General features: G+C 39.2%; 1 protein-coding gene across 7 annotated transcripts in view; it reads left to right on the forward strand.

Annotated features, from left to right (window-relative positions):
* The window catches only part of GRM1 (glutamate metabotropic receptor 1), a 411,958-nt gene that overhangs the window by 319,864 nt on the left and 71,248 nt on the right, over positions 1-20,846 (forward strand). For all 7 annotated transcript variants that reach the window (XM_034963042.4, XM_034963043.3, XM_055114194.2 and 4 more), the window contains 2 exons: positions 6,821-7,067; positions 12,108-12,276. In XM_034963042.4, the coding sequence (XP_034818933.1) occupies positions 6,821-7,067; positions 12,108-12,276 (416 nt within the window). The remainder of the gene's footprint in view (positions 1-6,820; positions 7,068-12,107; positions 12,277-20,846) is intronic.

Below are 20,846 nucleotides of genomic sequence, written 5' to 3' on the forward strand. Positions count from 1 at the left end.
AAGACCTCATATTGGTTACCAGAATATGTTACATTAGACCCTAATAAAACAGATCAGAAATAAGTAGAGCTTTTACAATAGCTCTTGTATTTCACTCTGTATTTTCCCTTTGTGTTATTAGCTCAGCCTAAATCACTGCAGCATGAAAATAGAGATACTCAGAAAGGACATAGCATTGCTTGGGATTCAAAGAGGACCATAAAAGCATAAACTTTGAAGCTTTCTTACATATCTAAAGGAAGCATCCTTCCTGTCACCCATAAATAAATAGGGGTGGTGCTATGAGCATAGATCTGCCTTCTGCCTTCTTAGAGTGTGGGAGAAGCCAAGAGGAATAGGCTTGGCAAGGATTCTGACCCAGCAGGTTGTTGAGTAAGGAATTGGTTCTGATGGATTCTTACAACAGTCTAACGTCCCACACTGGCTAAAGCAGTCAGCTCTCTGTAGCATACTCTGTCTCTGTGATTACCTGCCAAATGCCTACTGCAGACCTGCAAAGATTAGTTACTTCAGGGGGAGTGGTTTATTACTCCACAACACTGTTTTGAGCCAGGTCAATAATAACAGCAAAGGCACACAGCAAGCAGCCCTTGTTTCCTCTCTTATAGAAACAAAGAGCCCCACAATTCAACTGTTACTGACTGATCCTCGGCATCACTTTAACACCCTTGTGATTGCCCTTATTTGTTTTCCAGATACACCATAATTTTTTGAAATATGAATCAGCTAAATGCAATTGTATTTTCAGAGAATCAAGATCTACCATACCTTATTGTCAATTTGCAAAGAGCCTGCTGTTTATGTGTCATGCACATGAGAAATTTCTGTTTTAACAATAGATTGGAATGATGCATTTAGAAAAGTGTCTGTATTGTTTGCACATGTAAAGCCCAGGTGGGGTTAAGCAATAGAAATTCAACTAATAATAACAGTGATAATAACATGTGCTTGATTAAATGATCTTTTCTTTCTTCTCTTCTATCCTACATAGCAGTTAATTTACATTTTAATAAAATGAATAGAAAATAATGGATTTGTTATATTTTTCTATGATGTCAGCAGAGATAACCCTTTAGGGAAAGAGTAAAATATAGTGTCAGAGGAAACAATTCCCAGGTCCTAGACTTGGGCACAGGCAAGGCTAGACAGTTCTGAATCTTATCTCAAATTCTCCCTGGAAGAGCATAAAGAAACTTTAGCAGCCAGGCCTCCAAGCAAAATTGAGGGCACTTTATCCCTTTGAGGTCATTATTTAAAAAATGACCTGATTAATCTTCCTTCAATAAATCTAAGACTCAGGCAATCTAAAGGAATCTGAATTTCATCTTCTTTCCTCGATATGTTAACAATATAAAATAATTACAGCCCTTTCTATTTTGATCTGAATTGAGATTGTATCAAATTAGGTATTGAATATATAATTCTGTCAGGCAAAAATAAGCAGTGGAGAGATACAAATGTCGAGAAATCAGAAGAATATTTTCTCCAGGGGGAGTCGCATTTACCATTGCTTCCCCGAATGCTTCCTTGCTTTATGAGGAGATAGAATAATGCGGTGTTTGTTCTTTTAATTCGAAGTTAATGACAAGAATTTAGATTTGAAAAGGTACCACTGGACCTACGTGCATAGTGATGGGGTTGCATTAATGAAATCAAACAGGCATCAACAAAGGTACTTTATTGGAGCTAAACATTCTTTCAATATTTTTCAATTCTGAACATTCAAACTGGCACAATATTACTAACAACTCAGAACAAACAAACATTAAGCTAATAATTTTTGCTAACAAATGTCCTGTTGTCTGTAATGGGACTGCTCCACTAGTCGGGTAGGGCTGCTGTGTGCATGCACAGTGCTGCCTAATAGGGAGTGCCTGCATATGAATTCCTCATCTGTCCTTGCTGACTCTGTGACCTTGAACTTAGGACTCCTGATTTTAGTGGGCCAGCCAGTGTATTTCATTCTCAAATTTAGATCCGAATAAGAAGTAGACCTAGGAATATACTTGTGAGTGCACATAGAACATTCAAAGGAATTTATAAAAAATTAGAATTAATATGTACATTTAGCAAGCTTGCAGGATACAAAGTTAGTATGCAAATATCACCAGTATTCCTGTATACTAGCAACAAACAATTAAAAAATAAAAATATGTAGTAGTATCAGAAAAATCAAACACATGGATTCTGCACACTGAAAGATAAAAAAATTGCTGGGATAAATTAAGAAAACTAAATAAATGAACACTTTCTTCTAGAAATGCTCCATACCATGACCTGGGCAGCAGTTACATGAATGTGTACATATGTAAAAAGTTTTTGACCTATAAAGATTTCTGCACTTTACTATATGTGATTTATACTTCAGTGAAAAACAAAACTAACTGATAAACAAAAGACATACTGGATCGGGAACATGGTTTTGATATGTGCCCACAATGGAGAGCCTGCGTGCTGCTGCACTCAGGTAGCTGTTTATAGCCCTTGTTGAGCTTTCACAATAAGAACATGATTACTATTTAGAACCAAGGCAGCTATTTTCATAACCCACTGTGAAGCAGTTAGGCAGGTATTCTTTTGAAAGTAAATAAACACAGTCAACTACAATTATTTGGTTCCATTTAGCATATTATAAAAAGTAATGGTTTAATGATATCCTAGTGGTCCCAAATAAAGTACCACAGAAAATGATTCATAAAATTTCCTTCTCACTAATAACTCTGAGACAAGTGTTATGAAAAGGCACTAAACCCCAGGAAGCCAAAGTGTTTTCACCTTCCCACCAGGTGACAATGTTATTAGTTTATAATTCTCTATTCACTAGCCATGAAAATATAGGAGCTTTAGAGGACAGGGCAGCCTATAATAGATTTTGTTTGTTCAATAACAGATCCTTACAACATTATCTACACAGTTGCTGTGGTAAAGGAAATGGCCCTATAAAAGCCACATGACTTCCCAACTTTATGTCACATGTCCCTGCATGCTAGTTTATTAGACTTGGGGCCAGCAGGGCTGAGACTGAGGTAGTAGCTGAAGAGAGTTCTTCCTGACAGTAGGACCCTCCTGGGTGTACAGAGCCCAGGGGACTGGCAGAGTAAGAGAGCATAGGTACTCACTTCAGATGGACACAAACACACAAACTCTGTGTTTATTTTGGAAAGAGGTGTGAGCTATTACATTGCAAATATTCCCCAGGAGCATGTATCTAGCCTCCCGGCTCTCTATATGACACTGACACAATGGGCTTCTTTGTCATCATTTGCTGTTGGTAGATTGGGTGCCAGTACTTGTAGTCAGGGAGACAGCTGTGCACATCTGGAATGATCCCAGAGAGAAGTCCTAAACCAGGCTTGACAATGGTGCCAGGGCACTGAAGGATGCCCTGTCCTCTGTCTCCAGAAAAGCGTCTCCTCTGTAGATTTCTATACCTGCCCCTGCATTGCCACTAAGTGTGACAAGAAGAACAAGGAGTGAGGAGGCATTTGGATCCAGGTTATACCACATGCTTTCCGCACCTGTAAAATAGTGAGACTAATGTTTAGTTGGCAGGATTATAGTAAGCATTATAGCTCATTTATTAAGTATTGTATATAACAAACACTCAAGAAGTGGTAGCTATTATTATTATTATTATTATTATTATTATTATTATTATTATTGAGACGGAGTCTCGTTCTGTAGCCCAGGCTGGAATGCAGTGGCGCGATCTCGGCTCACTACAAGCTCCACCTCCCGGGTTCACGCCATTCTCCTGCCTCAGCCTCCAGAGTAGCTGGGACTACAGGCGCCTGCCACCACGCCCGGCTATTTTTTTTTTTTTTTGTATTTTTAGTAGAGACGGGGTTTCACTGTGTTTGCCAGGATGGTCTCGATCTCCTGACCTCATGATCCGCCCGCCTCAGCCTCCCAAAGTGCTGGGATTACAGGCGTGAGCCACCACGCCCGGCCGTATTAGTATTATTGTAGATATGAAGCTATTGCCTTTACTTTAAATGCTCTTTCCCAAATATTTGCCTGATTCACTCCCTATTCTTCTTCAATTATTCACTCAATGCTCCTCTTTTTAGTGAGGTCTACTCTAACCAATCGACATGATACTGTCTCAACATACCCACTTTTTCTTTCCTGTTCTCTTGTATTTTTTTCTGTAACACTGATTTGATTGTAATTATTACATAATTTTCTTAGTTGTGTTAATTTTTAGAAATTTTCTATAGCCTTTTACAAGAATTTAAGTCCTGTGACATCAGGTATTCTTGTATGTTTTGTCTACATAATACCCCATTGAAAAAAGCAGTGCCAGATGTATCATAGGTATGAATAAATATTTGTCAAATCTTTAAAAAATTACATAACTGTGAAATTAGTTAAAAAATAATGACATTCTACTGACTATTGTTTGTATATACATATGTATACATCTATGTACATATATTTACGTGTGTCTATACATACATATTTTTACGTTAATCTTACCCTTAATAACCTCAGAAGATAAGACACAGTTAGAAGGCACCTGACTTAAGAGAGATGACACAGTTTTCCTGGTTTGCCTTGTTTACACCTGTGTTCTCAAAATAATTGTTGCTAACACTAACTTTCTCTCTAAAAAAAGATACAAGTCATAAGTTCTATGATCACCCTAAATGAGGATCAAAAGGAAAACACTGATCTCACAGATATCCAAGAACAGTTCCTGTCTCAGTGCTGATGAATGAAGTATCCACTAGACAACCACTGGCACTGGCTTAAGAAATTTGTACTGGGGACACCAACATAATTTTTTATCTATGTAAAATAAATCTTAAATAGTAGTTATAAAAACAAGAAGAGCAAACTCAGTGTCCATAAGGCTTGTGTCTAACAGATAATTTTTCATTTGGTAAAGAACATTGTGTATTTATTCTGATATTTTTCTACAGTTTGATCCTGTTGTTGGTTGTAATGACTGCAACTTTGGGTGATGGTTTTAGTATTGACAGGACACTTTAAGGGGCTGCTGTCTTCAAGGTTATTTTGCCACTCAATTTTTGTGTTTTTTTTTCTTTAACTCTTGGTAATTTCTATGATTCTAGTAGCTTTAATATTTAGCATTTGGGGTTCTAGGCGAGCCTATAAGGGCTTGTTTAAGAGTTATCAGGCAGATGGCACAAATTTACCTCTTTTATGGTCCCAGTAAGTTGGAGAGGGAGAGAAAGAAAACCAAAGTAAGGGCCATGGGTTCTGAGTGACAGACATAAGCTACTCTGTTTAAATGAATCTGCAATTTTTGGAAGGAGGATCTTTTCTTTCTTATGTAACTTTCTATACTTATTTTGTGTGGTTTGATTTTAAAATGCCCTTCCTCTCTATCTTACTCCTCATTTCCTCTTGGAAAATTTCCTTTCAATCAGGAAAATATTGCTTTAGCAAATTACACTTTTAACAATGTCTTATCTTGCAAAGCTGGAAAATGGATTAAAATCTAATCTTCTTCCCCTTTAACCTAGCCTGGGTATTTTATATGTCACTCTCAGGGTAGATATAAGTATACCCTTTTCAAACTTTTGACTACATCTAAATAGGCCTTTAAATAGAACTCTTTAAAAATGTCCATTTTCATCCCAAATTCGATATCAAAGTCAAAACTCTTTACCGTTTCTTCTAAAGACTCAAACTGTCTAACTTCCTAAATATTCCTCTGCTAGTCTTAGCCTGGGAACCTTAGTGTCCAGTGACCTATTTAGGTTGGAACAAAGAGGGCAGCTGGCAGGGAGTGTGAGGAGCCCCATGTTGTTCTCAACCCCATATGCAGCTAAATTGCTGACTTTCCCACCTTCTAGTACTTCAAACACACATCACATCGACCCCCCACTATCAGTCAAATGAGGGAGGAAATGCTCACTGCAGACAGAAGCAAATTTCAGGAACCAACTAAAGTCTCTGAATTATGCCAGTGATGTTTCCCAAATATATTTTTTGTTTTCCAAACCTCTTACCTTTATTTCAGCAAACCCAGTTGGTCCCAAAATTTCTCATCCATATCTAAGTCCTGAAGTCTACGCTTCCAGTATGGAGCTTATATCTAACACAATACCATTCTTGCGAACCTGCTTGGCAGTAGGGGAGTTTTTGATCACCTGTGACATAGGTAGAAATGATTGCAGGGTTTTTGAAATTCACAGGTAAAATCTAAAGGCTAAAATTAATGTGTAGTGTGACTCTTCCATCAAGAAACATTTTACCTGAGTTTCCAATAACTAGCAAATCTGATTTAAATATTTCTGCCCCATCAACCATATATAAGAAGAGATTCATACTGACCAGTTCTAACTCTGGATTTTTGGGGCCCTAGAAATGAAAAAAAAATAGTGGAATCACCAAAAGAAAATACCATGGTTTAGATAATGCATAAATTGAATTCCTGTAAACTGTAGATTGTCGTAAAGGAATCAAAAAATGTTTTTCCAGTACCATGATATAGGAAGATTTTTAATATAAGTTCCTGTGAACAAAGAGGGAGTAAGAGTTATTTCCATTACTCCTTCGGGATTTCTTCACAATATTCGAAAGTCCTTTATTTTCACCTCTATGGAGTTTGTTTTATATCTCATAAAACCATTATCGAATAGAGAGAATAAAACTGAATAAATCATTTGCAGGTGGAATCTGCTAGAGCTAGCCACAAGTACAAAGCTTGCACAGGTGGGCGTGGCTTCTGCCAGTGTCATTGCTCATTCCCTTCCTCTGAGAACCCCCAAAAGCATTTGAGAATTAAACCTGGGAGCCTAGTCTTTATTATTGTGACCTTGGTAGTGATCTATTTTTATTGTTACAGGCAATGAAAGCTTAGAAGAAAACTATGTCCAGGACAGTAAGATGGGGTTTGTCATCAATGCCATCTATGCCATGGCACATGGGCTGCAGAACATGCACCATGCCCTCTGCCCTGGCCACGTGGGCCTCTGCGATGCCATGAAGCCCATCGACGGCAGCAAGCTGCTGGACTTCCTCATCAAGTCCTCATTCATTGGAGTATCTGGAGAGGAGGTGTGGTTTGATGAGAAAGGAGACGCTCCTGGAAGGTAATCTTTTCAGTAATCAATCTAAGTAACCTTGTGAGCCTTCCTGTGCCAGACAGATGGCAACTGTGGTTTCATCTGGTTCCATGGTTTCTGGGTGCCATGCGGATAGATACAACTAGGTAGCAAAAAGCCCAGGGATAATATCACATGAAATTACCAAAGACCACACCACTTTTTAAAACATTAAAATACTTCTTTTTCAACACCCAATACCCAGTATTCTACCAGTGCCACCCCCTTACTCAGCTATCACTTGACCCTTTTTCCAGAATGCTTGGGACCTTCCTGCAAGCCCAGGAACCTAAAGAAATTACACTTGGCCAGCAGAAACTTCTCAGACCTTGCCAGCACCAGGCCAGCATCTTTCTGATTGATTGACTATATACCATTCTGGTTATGAAATATTTTGAATATTACACCTGGTTAAAGAGCTCAATATGCAAATAGAACTAAGTCCTGCATATGTGTCCCTTCTTCTCAGGCTAACCTATGTTCGTGCTAACATATGTCTTGGAGCAAGAAAGGAAACAACTTTCTTTTTGGGATTGAGCCCCTATGGCTTATTAATCAAACAAAAAGCAGATGAAAAGTAAACCGAAGTATATATATAAAATCCTCTCCAAGCCATTTTACATACAGTCTGCTCTGCAATACTTGTTTTGATACTACCAGTTAGCTCAAGCATAATTGGTACATAGGAAATTTGGTTAGTATCAAGAATAGTTGTGTTCATTCATAAACAGTTTCTTAGGAAAGGCATAATCAGAATGGCAGAAGAATTAACACCTTCAGGAGGAAGGAAAAAGGCCCTCAGCTTGGCTACCACTCAGCAAGCCCAGGGTCTTATAGGCCCTGTCACCTGTCAGTCTACGATGTCCCAGACTTAGAGCTTTTTAGAAAAGCATATGCTGTGTTCAAGTGGAACATCAAATCATTTAATCTTCATTGCTGTAGGTGGATCATTGTCTTTCTTTTACAGATAATAAAACTGGGTATCAGAGAAACTAAGGAACTCACCTAATGTCCACAGATTGCAAGCGGTGGAGGCAAGTGCTCTCACTCTGAGGCTTCTAATCTTTTGCAACATCACACTGCCTTTTAGCAGATCCTAAAATTAGGCAACGTGGCTGGCAATCTTCTTTTCGGTTTTTGAGAAAGAGTCTCACTCTGTTGCCCAGGCTGGAGTGCAGTAGCACAATCTCGGCTCACTGCAATTTCTGTCCCCCAGATTCAAGTGATTCCCCTGTCTCAGCCTCCCAAGTAGCTGGGACTACAGGTGTGCACCACTACACCTGCTTACTTTTTTTGTATTTTTAGTAGAGATGGGGTTTCACTGTGTTGGCCAGGCTCATCTTGAACTTCTGACCTCAAGTGATCCACCCACCTTGGCCTCCCAAAGTGCTGGGATTACAGGCGTGAGCCACTTTGCCCGGCCTGGCAACCTTCTTAATGTCATTTCAGAAGTACTGTAAGGGACTGTTTGACCCTAAGTAAGTCTCCATGTATCTCTTTGTGTCAGCTTGAAGTCCTGCACTTAGGGAGTACCTTGTGAGAGCTAAGTGGATTCTCCCTGTTAAAATCTGACAGCTCTAGGAAGAACAAACGATATCAGTCATTGTCAGCAATTAAAATGATCAATTTATCAGATTTCTTCCAAGCTGCTAGTTAGATGGGAGCAGGTTTTGATTGGAATGCGAGTGAGGTAGATGGAATGATTCAGGAACTGGGCATGTGAAAAGCTTCGAGGAAATGGTACCAGGAGCAACAAGTGAGTCTGAGGTTCAGAACATTGACTACCTGCCTCTGTAAACCCTCTTTCATCCTGTGTCCCACTGGACCCTAGGCTCAATAAGGGGTCAGAATTAGAATGTAAACCTTCCTTCATGATTCCCAAAGATAACATACAATGTGCCTAGCACAAGGCCAGATGCATTTTTGACACTTCATGTATTCAAGTTTACTCCTCTTCTCTCTCTTTACAAGTTATCTAAAATGTCGGTGCATAATTTTAGCTTGTTTCTTCTCCATCTTTAATTAAATATTCAAATGTTACTTAAGCTTTCCCCTGGGTCTTTTCTTAGGGATCATATCCTTCTGCTTGCAATTGGTTGGCATAATCCGTTTTCAATTTCTGTTTCGAAAATCTCCCTGTACTTCCTCCTCCTGTCATACCATCGTTCATGCTTTTGGTCCCTCTTGTAATTATTTCAGTTAATCATCACACAATGTAAACTGAATGCATTGAGAGGATGTTGTAAATATGTAATTTATAGCATAAAAATTCCAAAATAAAACCCAACATCCGTGGAAGGAACCCTGGGGTCAAAGGAAAACGGCAGTGTTCAGTAATACACACAGTATGAGGAAGGCTTCTTAAAATGAAGTCAGTATTTTTCCCTGGATATTTTTCCATAGTTTTTTTCCCAGCTTTTGGGACTTTTAAAAAAAAAATGTGTTTTATACCAAAATATTGTGAATTTTTTTTGTTTCTAAATGCTAATGAAGTGTGAACTGATTTCTCTTATGAAAAAGCAAATGAGGAAGCTAAAATAAAAGTCTTTGGAAACTGATTTAAAGGAAAAAGACATTCTAGAGCCAGCATTGCAGCAAAGCCTTCTTTGTATGTGAGAAGCTGTAATAATGTAATCTGAAATAAAACACAAAAATTCCTGGAAATGAAAATGGAAATTACTCACATCAAGCACTCACAACAGCACAACAGGTTCTATAGCTCTAATGAATCTAAAATGGAAAGATATCAGAGGTGTAGATTAGTGTCATTGATCAGCAGGATGAGTGTAAGCCAGCAGCCCATGGTTAATTCTCACTTGGATATCACTCAGAAAGATACTCTGAAGAACTTTCTGGTATGTCTAGCAACTGGGGGATAATAACTCTTTATTAGTCAAAAGTCAACACAGCAAAGAGATGAATAATGTGCTCTGGGTGTACCATTCTCTCTTCTCATTCTAAGTGCATTTTGTTTACCTGGCAAAGGAGAGCTTTCTTTACTTTCCCAGAATACCTTCTCTTTTAGGGGACAACTATTTGTAGAAATTGCAAGAATCTGGATGTGGAGAAGCCATTAGCTACCCTGTGGGTGACAGAATGCATTTGCACATTAAGAACAAGCAGAAAACCCAATCAACTGACATTCCTTGTCTAGATTGAAAAACAAACAAACAAACAAACAAACTAGGCCAGATACAGCCAATAGATTTCAGATGCCAACTTAGTTTGATTGGCTGTAGCCTCCTGGAGTGTTAGGCTGAGAGGGATTGTGAGCATGAGTCAGTTTAGAGAGAAAGAATTGCAGGAAGGATTAAGCAGGGGCGTGTGAGAGGGGCGAGGGATGAAGAGAGCTGATGAAGAAGAGTATGTGTTGATTAATTGCCATTTCCTTCAGTCAAGCACAAAGAGCAAGAGGCCGTGACTCATCTTCTAGTCCAGGAGGACGAGCACTTTGCATAGGTACTGCAGAATAGAATCCCACTTTGCAGAACTAGTAAGGAGCAACCAAGCATGCAGCTTTGGGAAACTGCAGCATTAATTATAGAGTGAATAGCAACATGGAAAGGAGATGTAAGAATGCCGGAGTTCCCATGACTGAGATATAAATGGTTATGCCAGTACAAAGTTGTTCTCCAGTATTCGTATAGTAATGAAAATAACCAGAGTATTTGAGGGCATTAATAGTAATAGAAATATGAATGAAATCATGCTATATTGACTTATAGATTGTCTTCCTTCATTTGGGATGCTGTAGCAAAATATCATAAACTGTATGGTTCATAAATAACAGAAATGTATTGCACACAGTCCTGGAGGCTGGAAAGTCCAAGAACAAGACACCAACAGATTTGGTGTCTAGTGAGGACCTGCTTTCTGGTTCACAAATGGCACCTTTTAATTTTGTCCTTGTGTGGTAGAAGGGGCAAGAAAGCTTTTTAAGGCTGCTTTTACTAATCTCATTCATGAGAACCTTGTCCTCATGGCCTAATCACCTCCTGAAGGCCCTTCCTCCTAATACCATCACCTTGGGGGTTAGGATTTTCAGCATATGAATGGAAGGGGGTGAACATAAGCATTTCGACCATAGGACATATGCATTTGTCCTGAATATAAAGCAGTTTTTTACATGCCTATCTTAATAAATCCCCACAAGAACCACGTGAGGCTTAAAGAGTTTAGTGGCATTCCTAAGTAGTATAATCTACTGTTAAAATGTTAGAAAAGAGACCAGCTTGTACATTCTGATGTTAGATCTTGTGTTCTTTAGATTGCATTGTAGAATGTCCTATACCATATACATATATGGTGTGTGGTGTATAACATGATGTTTTGATATACTGTATGTATATAGTAATGATTACTATAGTGAAGAGTTCTAAGTGCAGGTTTTGCCATTGTGTAGTGTTCCGGCATTTCAAATTACTGAAATAACTGATACCAGTTATTTGGTTTCAAAAATATTTATCCTAATCAGGGAAGAGATTAGTTTAAATGTCAGTGCACAAGACATTAAATCCTCAACATCCTTACTAATTAAAGATGCCTTTCTCAGATTTCTTGCTCTATTAGCACCTTAAAAACGTTCCAGACTTGGTAAAACTCACCCCTTTTAATACAGTGTAATGAAAATGACAACTTAATGTGAAAAAGAAATTTGGATTAAAGTAATCAAATAAAAAATTAATGTTCTTATTGATACTTATGCAAAGAATAACTTAATAAACCATAATTGGAAGGACATGATCAACTTAGCAAACATAGCATTATTTTTTGGAGGATAAGCAGAGAGAAAAGTACAAGAGTAATTTAATTTTTAGTGAATATGGATGATACACAGAGATTGAAGAATGGAATATACACATTTGGGATAATCAGAGGAAACATAAGAAATAAGCTAAAATATTGGCAGTAGCTGATTTAAGATGATTCTAGCTTTCTCTTGTTTCTATTATTATCTACTTACCAACTTTCTTTGTTTTCTACATTATGTCTATATTCTATAAGACATGCACATTGTGCTCTTTGTAGGTATGATATCATGAATCTGCAGTACACTGAAGCTAATCGCTATGACTATGTGCACGTTGGAACCTGGCATGAAGGAGTGCTGAACATTGATGATTACAAAATCCAGATGAACAAGAGTGGAGTGGTGCGGTCTGTGTGCAGTGAGCCTTGCTTAAAGGGCCAGATTAAGGTAAGCCACAAATGCATTCTTGCATGGTATCTGTGAGGAGGTTGGCTGCCTGGACATTAGTAAAGAACAACACAGACAATTTTAAAAACATGACTGTCCAGAAAGGGTGTGCCAGGCTTACGGTTTTGGCTCTTGAGTTTAGGTAAAACTGAAAAGACAAAGATTAGGAAACAGAGTGAGTAAACTCTTAGAATATTTGCATAGTCTTTACTTGAATCACAATGATGGACTGGAATCTTTAACACAATCTTGGCAGGAAACGGATGAGTAATCAAATTTTAAAAATCAAAAACAGAAGTAAATGTGAAAACCAAAGCCAATAATAGTGCTTAGTCATAGTTCTAGCTATTGTTAAAGAAAGCAGAAGCTGAACAATGCTAAATAAGCAAACAACCAAAATACCAGAAGTTGAAATAAGGTAACACAGACTGCTTATCATTTTCCGTTTCTCTACCTAGTCCTTTGATTCTTTTGAAACTGGCATTTTTTTCTACACAAGACAGCGTCCCCACTTTCTAACTATTTTCAGGAACTATTTGGAGGGTGGGGTGGGGCAAGTGAGTAACTATGACATCAGTATATATAGAAAATGACAACAAACAAGCATCAAATCCTCGGCGGGGTGTGCTAAAGAGGCTTCTTGATGAAGAAAGCATGGAGGCAACACTCTCTGTATCCTGGGCTATTTAAAACCAAACTGGGGGATGCACTAGGAAATGGAGCATAGGGGAGGGATTGTGAATGGCAGGGTATGGATTAGATGACCTAATAGGTCTTTCCCATCCCTAATTTTCTGTGATTCATCTTGAGGCACAGACAGGCTGTCACGTAAATGTCTCACAGCACAGCTGGAACTGGGGTAGATCAGGCGTGAGGCTTTGGCTCCTGCCATGCTGACATGCCGCCATACCATTCTTTGCTTGGGAGCTGCAAAAACACCCACGGAGGAGAGATGCTCTGATAAGTTCACTGTAGGGTCCCCAGGGCAAGAATCCAGTCATATAATGCTAAGTTTAGACAGAGGCTGGACATGCTTTATCTCAACTGACTAAAGAAAATGCAGGATCTGCAACCTGTACCAGCTTTTGGCAGCTGAGAAGAGCTATCCTGGTGGACTCAAATTCTCAGTCACTCCAGCCACTTGGACAAACAAAGAAACTTCTGAGATGAATCATCCTAGTTTTAAGTATCTTGTGCCTTCTCTGCAGAAGTTATATTAAAAATATTTGATAGTTGTTATGACAACCAGTCCGTCAGCATAGACTCCATTCTCATGCTGTGACACAGTACTGGAGGCCTCATGCCATGGCTATGGTAAATCTTTGAGTTGGTGGATCATGGGAAGGTTTGGCCAATGTGTTCTACATGGCTGGGGTCATGTGGGGGATTCAGGAGACATGGAGACACTGCTAGCTTCCAAGCAGTGCAGAAGTATTTCAGCAGTCTAAGAATGTGTAAAAGTAGTATGTATGGGCTGATTCCTGCCTAGGTGGAATACTTCCACATGAGGCTGCTGATGATACAAGGTATGTTCTCTGAAATCCACAGGCCCCACATTTCTCCTTGCCTGTTATCATGAGATGCCAGACCAAGGCATTCTGGTTGCATCATCTTTTCTGGATAGTGGGAAAAAACAGGATTATCTGTGGACTGAAGTCATAAGGTGGGGAGAGGACAGAAGCCCTGAGCACATGCACTTCTGCCACCCAAAGGATGTCACATGTTGGCTCAGGCTGCCTCTCCAGTGTGGGTGTAGCATTGAGTCTATTGTGCAGACAATTACTGGGAAACAGTTTTTGGAACTGCAAAGTTCAGTTTTGCAGGTTATATATGGAAAAAATAAAACCTGGCAGGAGAAAACAAATTGTTGCAAGGATTTGCTGTCCTCAAGCTCCCTTTCACAATTCCTTACTGTTACTCTGACTGCCAGGTGACCATGAATGGCTGCTCACATACCACGTGTGCTCCCCTTTACACCTTCCAGAGGAGAGGCCTTTGTTCTCCCCAGTTCAGGGGCAAGGCTGTCCGCATTTGTCCCTGCACCTAGACACTGAAGTGTTTCTGCCATCATGTTTGTGCTATGCCCATGCGTGTTATCGAAGGAGATCCCAGAAGTTGTTGCTGAGCCATTACAGAGCATTCACTATAAATGCAAAGCTCCTGGGGGCCAATTTTAGAAAATTGTATACCCTGCAGAAGGAAAATATGCATGCTCTCAATACCAACCTGGAATGGAGGTGAGGGGGGATGTTTGTTTTGTTTCTCATAAGCACCTTGGGAGGTATGGAAACAAATTAAATTTGAGTCGTATTTACCAAATAATATTATGAACCTTCTAACATCACTAATTTGCCACCTACCAGGCCCAGGATGCATACAGCCAGATCAGTAGCCACTGTCAAGATATAAGAGAAACAGGCAGCTTGCAAGGTGATTATAAGACATACACTTGTATTAACTGGGAAATACAGCCTTTAGGAAAGGGTTATTTTAAATATCAAATCCATTTAAACTGCTAAAATAATAATTTGATGTCTTTTCTGATAACCCACAGAACTTTCTTAAGATCATTTCCTTTGAAGTAGTCAAAAATCCAGTTTTCTTATGTTATTGATTTTTAGAATTATAAATATATCTTATAAATATAATATCTCATGGAAGAAGAGAAAAATTTTTGTCAAAGCACAAACACAGGTGAATAAAATAATACTTTTTATTGTTGTGTGTAACCTTAGGGTCCAGTCAGGAAAAAAAGAGCCCATGTCAGATGTTTTACTAGGGGAAATTTAATAAAAGAAAATGGTTACAAAAGTAAAATGGGGTACTGAGGCAACTCAAAGGTGACCAACAGCAGCATCTACTCCCACTCCAGAGCTAGAGGGACCAAAGGAAACCTCACAGCTCCTACCTCTGAGCTATCCCTGAAGTGGGAGAGTGAGGGCACCCTGGTTTTTCTCTTCTGCCTCCCATTAGTTGCTCCTATTTTACCAAACCCATCCAGAAGACAGCTGGCAAGAGATCCTGGAAAATGTAGTTCACAAGTATCTTAGCTCAGGTTCCCTTGAACTTTACCAACTATGCAAGGATTAATTGCTAATACATTAATGGAAGATTCAATCCTAGAGAAACAAGAATAAGGGGGAAAGGGAAGTGAGGTATGGAAGGATGGGGAAAAGCAAAACAAACAAAATAAGGTGACACGTTATTGAGCAGGAGATTGCTTCACTGAGCATAACTAATCACGTGGCCTCAAGAGGTCACTGGATAGGCTACTTGGACTATTGGAGGAAGGATGGGAGAGGAATGAAAGTGTTCACTTCATCCTATTTTCTGCTTCGTGTGGCCAAAGTTTATGCTCACAGGAAGTTACAGGCAGCTACTGAGGAAGCCAGAGCCCAGGACTTGTAACACAACACTTCTTCAGATTCTGAAAGCAATGTGAGGAGTGAGAGCCTAGGTGGGTCTCCTATGGTCTGACCTGGGTCCTGCTATGGTGAGTCCAACAAGGGCAGTTCTGGAGCCCAGAGCCTACTCAAAGGGAGAGAGAGACAGCAAGAGATGACAGAAGATGAACGAGCAGTGACTGAGACTGCAGTAGCAGTCATAACAGCAATGTCTAGAACTCTCCGAGTGCTGATAGCCAAGGGCCCAAGACACAAGTACAGCCAAAGAGAGTCTGGGGCAACAGATAAAATCTGAACAGTGTTATGCAAGCAAACATCAGGGGCCTTGTGTGTGTGCTGGTCTCACATACAGAACCCACTGCTGTTTTCCTTGCTGTAGTGAAGGACAGGAAAGGGATAGAAAGGGGAGGAAAGGTAAAGGAAAAGAAAATGCTGGAAAGGAGAAGGGAAGTAATGGAGATCAGGGACTAACATTGGTCAAGTATGTTCATAAGCAAGTAAAATAGATGATTTACAGACATCATTTCAATTACTCCTTAAAAGGACCCTTTTAAAGCAGGTATTATCATCCCCCCATTTTATAGACGAGGGAATCTGAGACCCAGAGGGATTGAGTCACTTGCCCCTAAGCTCTCTCAGCTAGAAAGTGCCAAAGCTGGGCTTGGAGCCAGCTCAAAGCTGTTATCATCCCACGGACACATGTTGTTCAACTATCTTTCATTATATGAACTGGCACATTTCCTTCAAATGCATATTTCAATTTCTAAGCCTTATTTTTTCAATAGCTCACAATAAAATCATAAGTAATAATCCACTTTTCAAATGCCGAGGGAACAGAATCCAGAATTCAGCAAGCAATATTTGTGAAGGAGGCTGGAAGAGTTTAATAGAGACTGAGACATTGACAGAGAAATGAGGGAAAGGATACTGAAGATTGATTTCACTGGCCTCCTGTTCTTTCTTCCCCTCTCTCCTCTCTCTGCTCTCTTCTCCTGCTTTCTTTTTCGTCTTAAGTTTGTATTTGAATTCTTTTCTCCAAGATGTTGGTTTTGGGTTGGGAGGTTGCGGTAAGAGAATAGGGGTAACCTTACCTCTTCTTATCATCACCCAGCCAATCATGACAGAATTCTGGAGATATTAGGTGAATGTGGCACACATCATAAATGTTTCTCCTCATTTACACATGCCCTATTGCTGTAAAGTGGCACCTTATTTATATAGAACAAAGTCCACTTACACATATCTTACACACTGTAGACTTTAGAATTAACTGTTTTCATTTATGAAATAAGACATTCCAGCCGGGTGCGGTGGCTCACGCCTGTAATCCCAGCACTTGGGGAGGCCGAGACAGGCAGATCACGAGGTCAGGAGATCGAGACAATCCTGGCTAATATGGTGAAACCCCATCTCTACTAAAAATACAAAAAGTTAGCCAGGTGTGGCGGCGGGCGCCTGTAGTCACAGCTACTCAGGAGGCTGAGGCAGGAGAATGGCATGAACCTGGGAGGCAGAGCTTGTAGTGAGCCGAGATAGCGCCTAGGCGACGGAGCGAGACTCCATCTCCAAAAAAAAAAAAAGACATTTCATCTGATTTGTTGGAATTATCTACTAGATAAAATTTTCATCTTAAAAGGCATTAGAAATGTGGCCCTAAGAAAAGAAGACTGCTTAATTTAAACCTCTAGCGTGCTCCTTGCTCAATTTTAGCTTCTTATATGACTGATTTTTTCATGGGTGAGCAAAGAGGCCAAAGAGCAGATTCATTGAGAATCAAAGCAAAGGGAACATGATCATTCTCATTACGACCTAAGATACGCTTAAGAGAGTCCACTAAGAAACCATTTATATTTGGCTGGAATTGGAACGTTAAATGTGCCCAGGTTTGTGCTGCAAGCATTATTAAATAATGCTGCTACAGGAGTTCATATCTGGCTTTTCCTGTTAGTAGATATAGCTACTTGAGACAAATTGCCAGTGGAGAAAACTTATAATTTCTAATAATATCCTTCTTTAAAAAAATTAAATTGCTCATATTAATTTTCAGATCGACACCTTTCACCATAGGCCATTGATTAAAATGTAGCCAAGTTATGTTCGGTCATGTCTCTTCAAGCCTCTGCAGAGATTGGGGTTAGGGTCTCAGATTCCAGAGCATTTGTCATCAGCAACCTAAGATCCTTCCTTAGCTCCCTTATTTTAATATCATTTCCCTCTTCCTCTGTACATTTTCCTGCTATTCAAAGAGCTCTCTATATTTACAGTTGCTTAGTTAACCTAGCTTCTGCATTACTGGGTAAAAGATGCTGTTTATCTGGAAGCTTGGATACCCATTCTTGACCACAATAGTCAAGCAATTAGTACAACCCTACCTTTCCTGATAATAAGAAAAGGAATGTGATAAGGTGAAAGTTGATACTCTAGAACGTAATATAAAATCTATGTGTATGTGTCTATGTATGTGTATGTATGTGTCTATGTATGTGTATGTATGTATACATATGTGTGGGTATATTATTAATATATTTCTACTATGTGTAATCAGTCCTTCCTGTTGCTTTATACAGAAACAGCTACATAAAATAGATGTGTTCTCAGCTATTTAAATGGATGATATCCTCAAGGAGAAAAACAACTTTAATAATGTGATAGATGAAACTTGTATTCTATGGAAATCAGCTAGATGAACTTTGAAAAGCCTTATCATTTCCACTTTGCAGTGATCGAAACATTGCAACATGTTTGTCCAAATATAGGATAACAAAAATATGCTGTAATACCATTTCCTGATAAGAGCTACCACTCAAAAGATATTGCCCCTCTGATCTCACTGGCAGTGGTTGGAAGGTTGAGGAAATGGCAGCCTAAAAAGGCAGGGGAAAATGAGGTTGGGAAGAGGATAGATGACGCATCCGCTTCTACCTTTCCTATTCTCACACTGAATCCAAGTAGCTCATCTGCTGATTTGCGTCTAGGTCACATTGTAAATCATGCTGGGTTGACGATTTTATACTCAATTTTTCCATCTGCAATTGCTCCAAGTTCAGAGTTTAAAGTGTGTCACATTGTGACTGTATTTCCTTTTACCTCTAGCTATTTATTTTTGTTTTTAGGGGCTACACCATAGAATATAGAAATAGTTTCTTTCTCCTTCAGTGCATGTGCTTCAAAATTGCTTGTATGCATTTGCTTTCCTCCACGACAGTGTGAGGAGGAATTTTGTCTTGAATATGATAGCAAGAGAATTGTTTAGACCGAAATCTACCTCAAGTAAATTATCCTATTCTGCAAACAATCATCACTATCTGATTACTACCTGATTGGCACTGGCATATCATGATCCTGTCCCCATGACCCACTCCAGCCAGCCCAGCTGGCTATTGCTTAATGAGATTATTCCTTTTTCTTTAACTATTTCATGCCTACTAACGTGGATTATCTTTGAACACTTTTTTCATCTGTAATGAGTATTTTTATTCTTGTCCAGCTGTGTCTTAAAATTTTGACCAAATTAATGAATACCCCTCTTTTGTTCTCATTTTGAAACATAAAAGAAAATATTAAAAAATAGTACAATAATTACTCGCATATCCACCAATCTCATTCCAGAATTATAAATCTTTTACCACGTCACGCCTCTCTCTCTCTGTCTGTCTTTCTCCCTCTTCTTCTATTTTTTTTTTTTGGAACAATTTAAAGGGTAAAAATATCATCAAATTTTATACCTTAATACCTCAGCTTACATCTTCTAATAAGGACAATTCTCGTATAATTATCAAACCAGCTAAGAAAGTTAACAATAACATCTTCAGCCGTAACTGTCACATCCACCCCAGCTTTTTTCCCTCTTTGTGAATCAAAACAAACTAACCATCTAAATCATATAGTTAATGTAACCATTTTGGCATCCAGTAAAACAATGATTCAGTTCCTCCACTGTGTAATATCTTCTCAATTCTACTGCAAAATGGCAAGTTCTGAGTACAAATTGCCCACAGGCATATCAAAGAATCTTGTACTTGAGAAGTCTATAATTATGTAATGATGAGATCTGCCTGTGCTACTAAAATTTTGAAAAGGAATTGAAGTCCAAACATTGTCTTTAGTGTCTTATTGTGAATGTAAAAAAAAAATGAAATTACTGTAGTATCTTTGAATGAGGGGGAAACTTTGCAAACACAGTCATAGTGAAAAATTCCATGGAAATATCATTAATTTATCCACAACCACTATGAGTAATGCCCACACCTTCACCACTCCCACTCTGACCTATATCTGTGCTGTTCTCTTGGTCACTGAACTTTTTTGTTATTACCTCAGATCCAGCCCCTTCATCACTTTCAGGGACAGATCCCCATGGAGAAATGCTGTGAATCATGGGCTATTGGGCAGAACAGGGGACACAGCAAGGCTGACATGTCTTTGGTGGCAGTGATGTAAGTGAGCCACATTTAATTTTTTAAGTAGACATTTATTGAAGTATAATATACACACAGAAAAGTAGCGGAGGGCAGCACAAGTATGAAAATGCAGGGTACTCATCCTACCTAGCCTTGCTCTAGCTGTCCCCTCTGCCTAGAACACTCTTTCACCAGATAGCTACGCCCTTTCCCTCCCTCAAGATTTTACTTAAGTGGCAACATCTTAGTGGGACCTTACCTGACCACCATATGCAAAATGGTAACCCCGTATTTCAGGTGTCTTCCTATCAGGATGAGGACCAGAGTGAGGCAGGCACCTATGGTACAGACTTCAAGGAGGCGGTCACTCTCAAGGTCCTGCAAGCTGGGTGAGGACTTGCATGTTCCTGAGGGAGAAAGTCTCTTTAAATTTGGTCCCTGGACATTTCCCTTGCCTCATCTTGGTTTCTCCCCTGTGACCTCTTCCTCTTTCTTGCTTTAGTTTTTCCAAAGCCTTTTTTTGTAGAATGACAGCTCCTCAAAGGTGGGGATAGTATGTTTTGTTCACTGATTATTTTGAGCTTTGATACAGTGCCTGACACATTGCATGTAGGCTAGGCAATCAAATGCATATTTCAAATGAATGAATGAATGAATGAGTCAATGAATGACTGAATAAATATGCTCTCCATAGGCATTTTTATTGACACATAATAATCGTACATATTTATGGGATACACATGATATTTTAAAACATGCACACAAT

Source organism: Pan paniscus, chromosome 5, assembly GCF_029289425.2.
Source record: "Pan paniscus chromosome 5, NHGRI_mPanPan1-v2.0_pri, whole genome shotgun sequence".
Taxonomy (NCBI): Eukaryota; Metazoa; Chordata; class Mammalia; order Primates; family Hominidae; genus Pan; species Pan paniscus.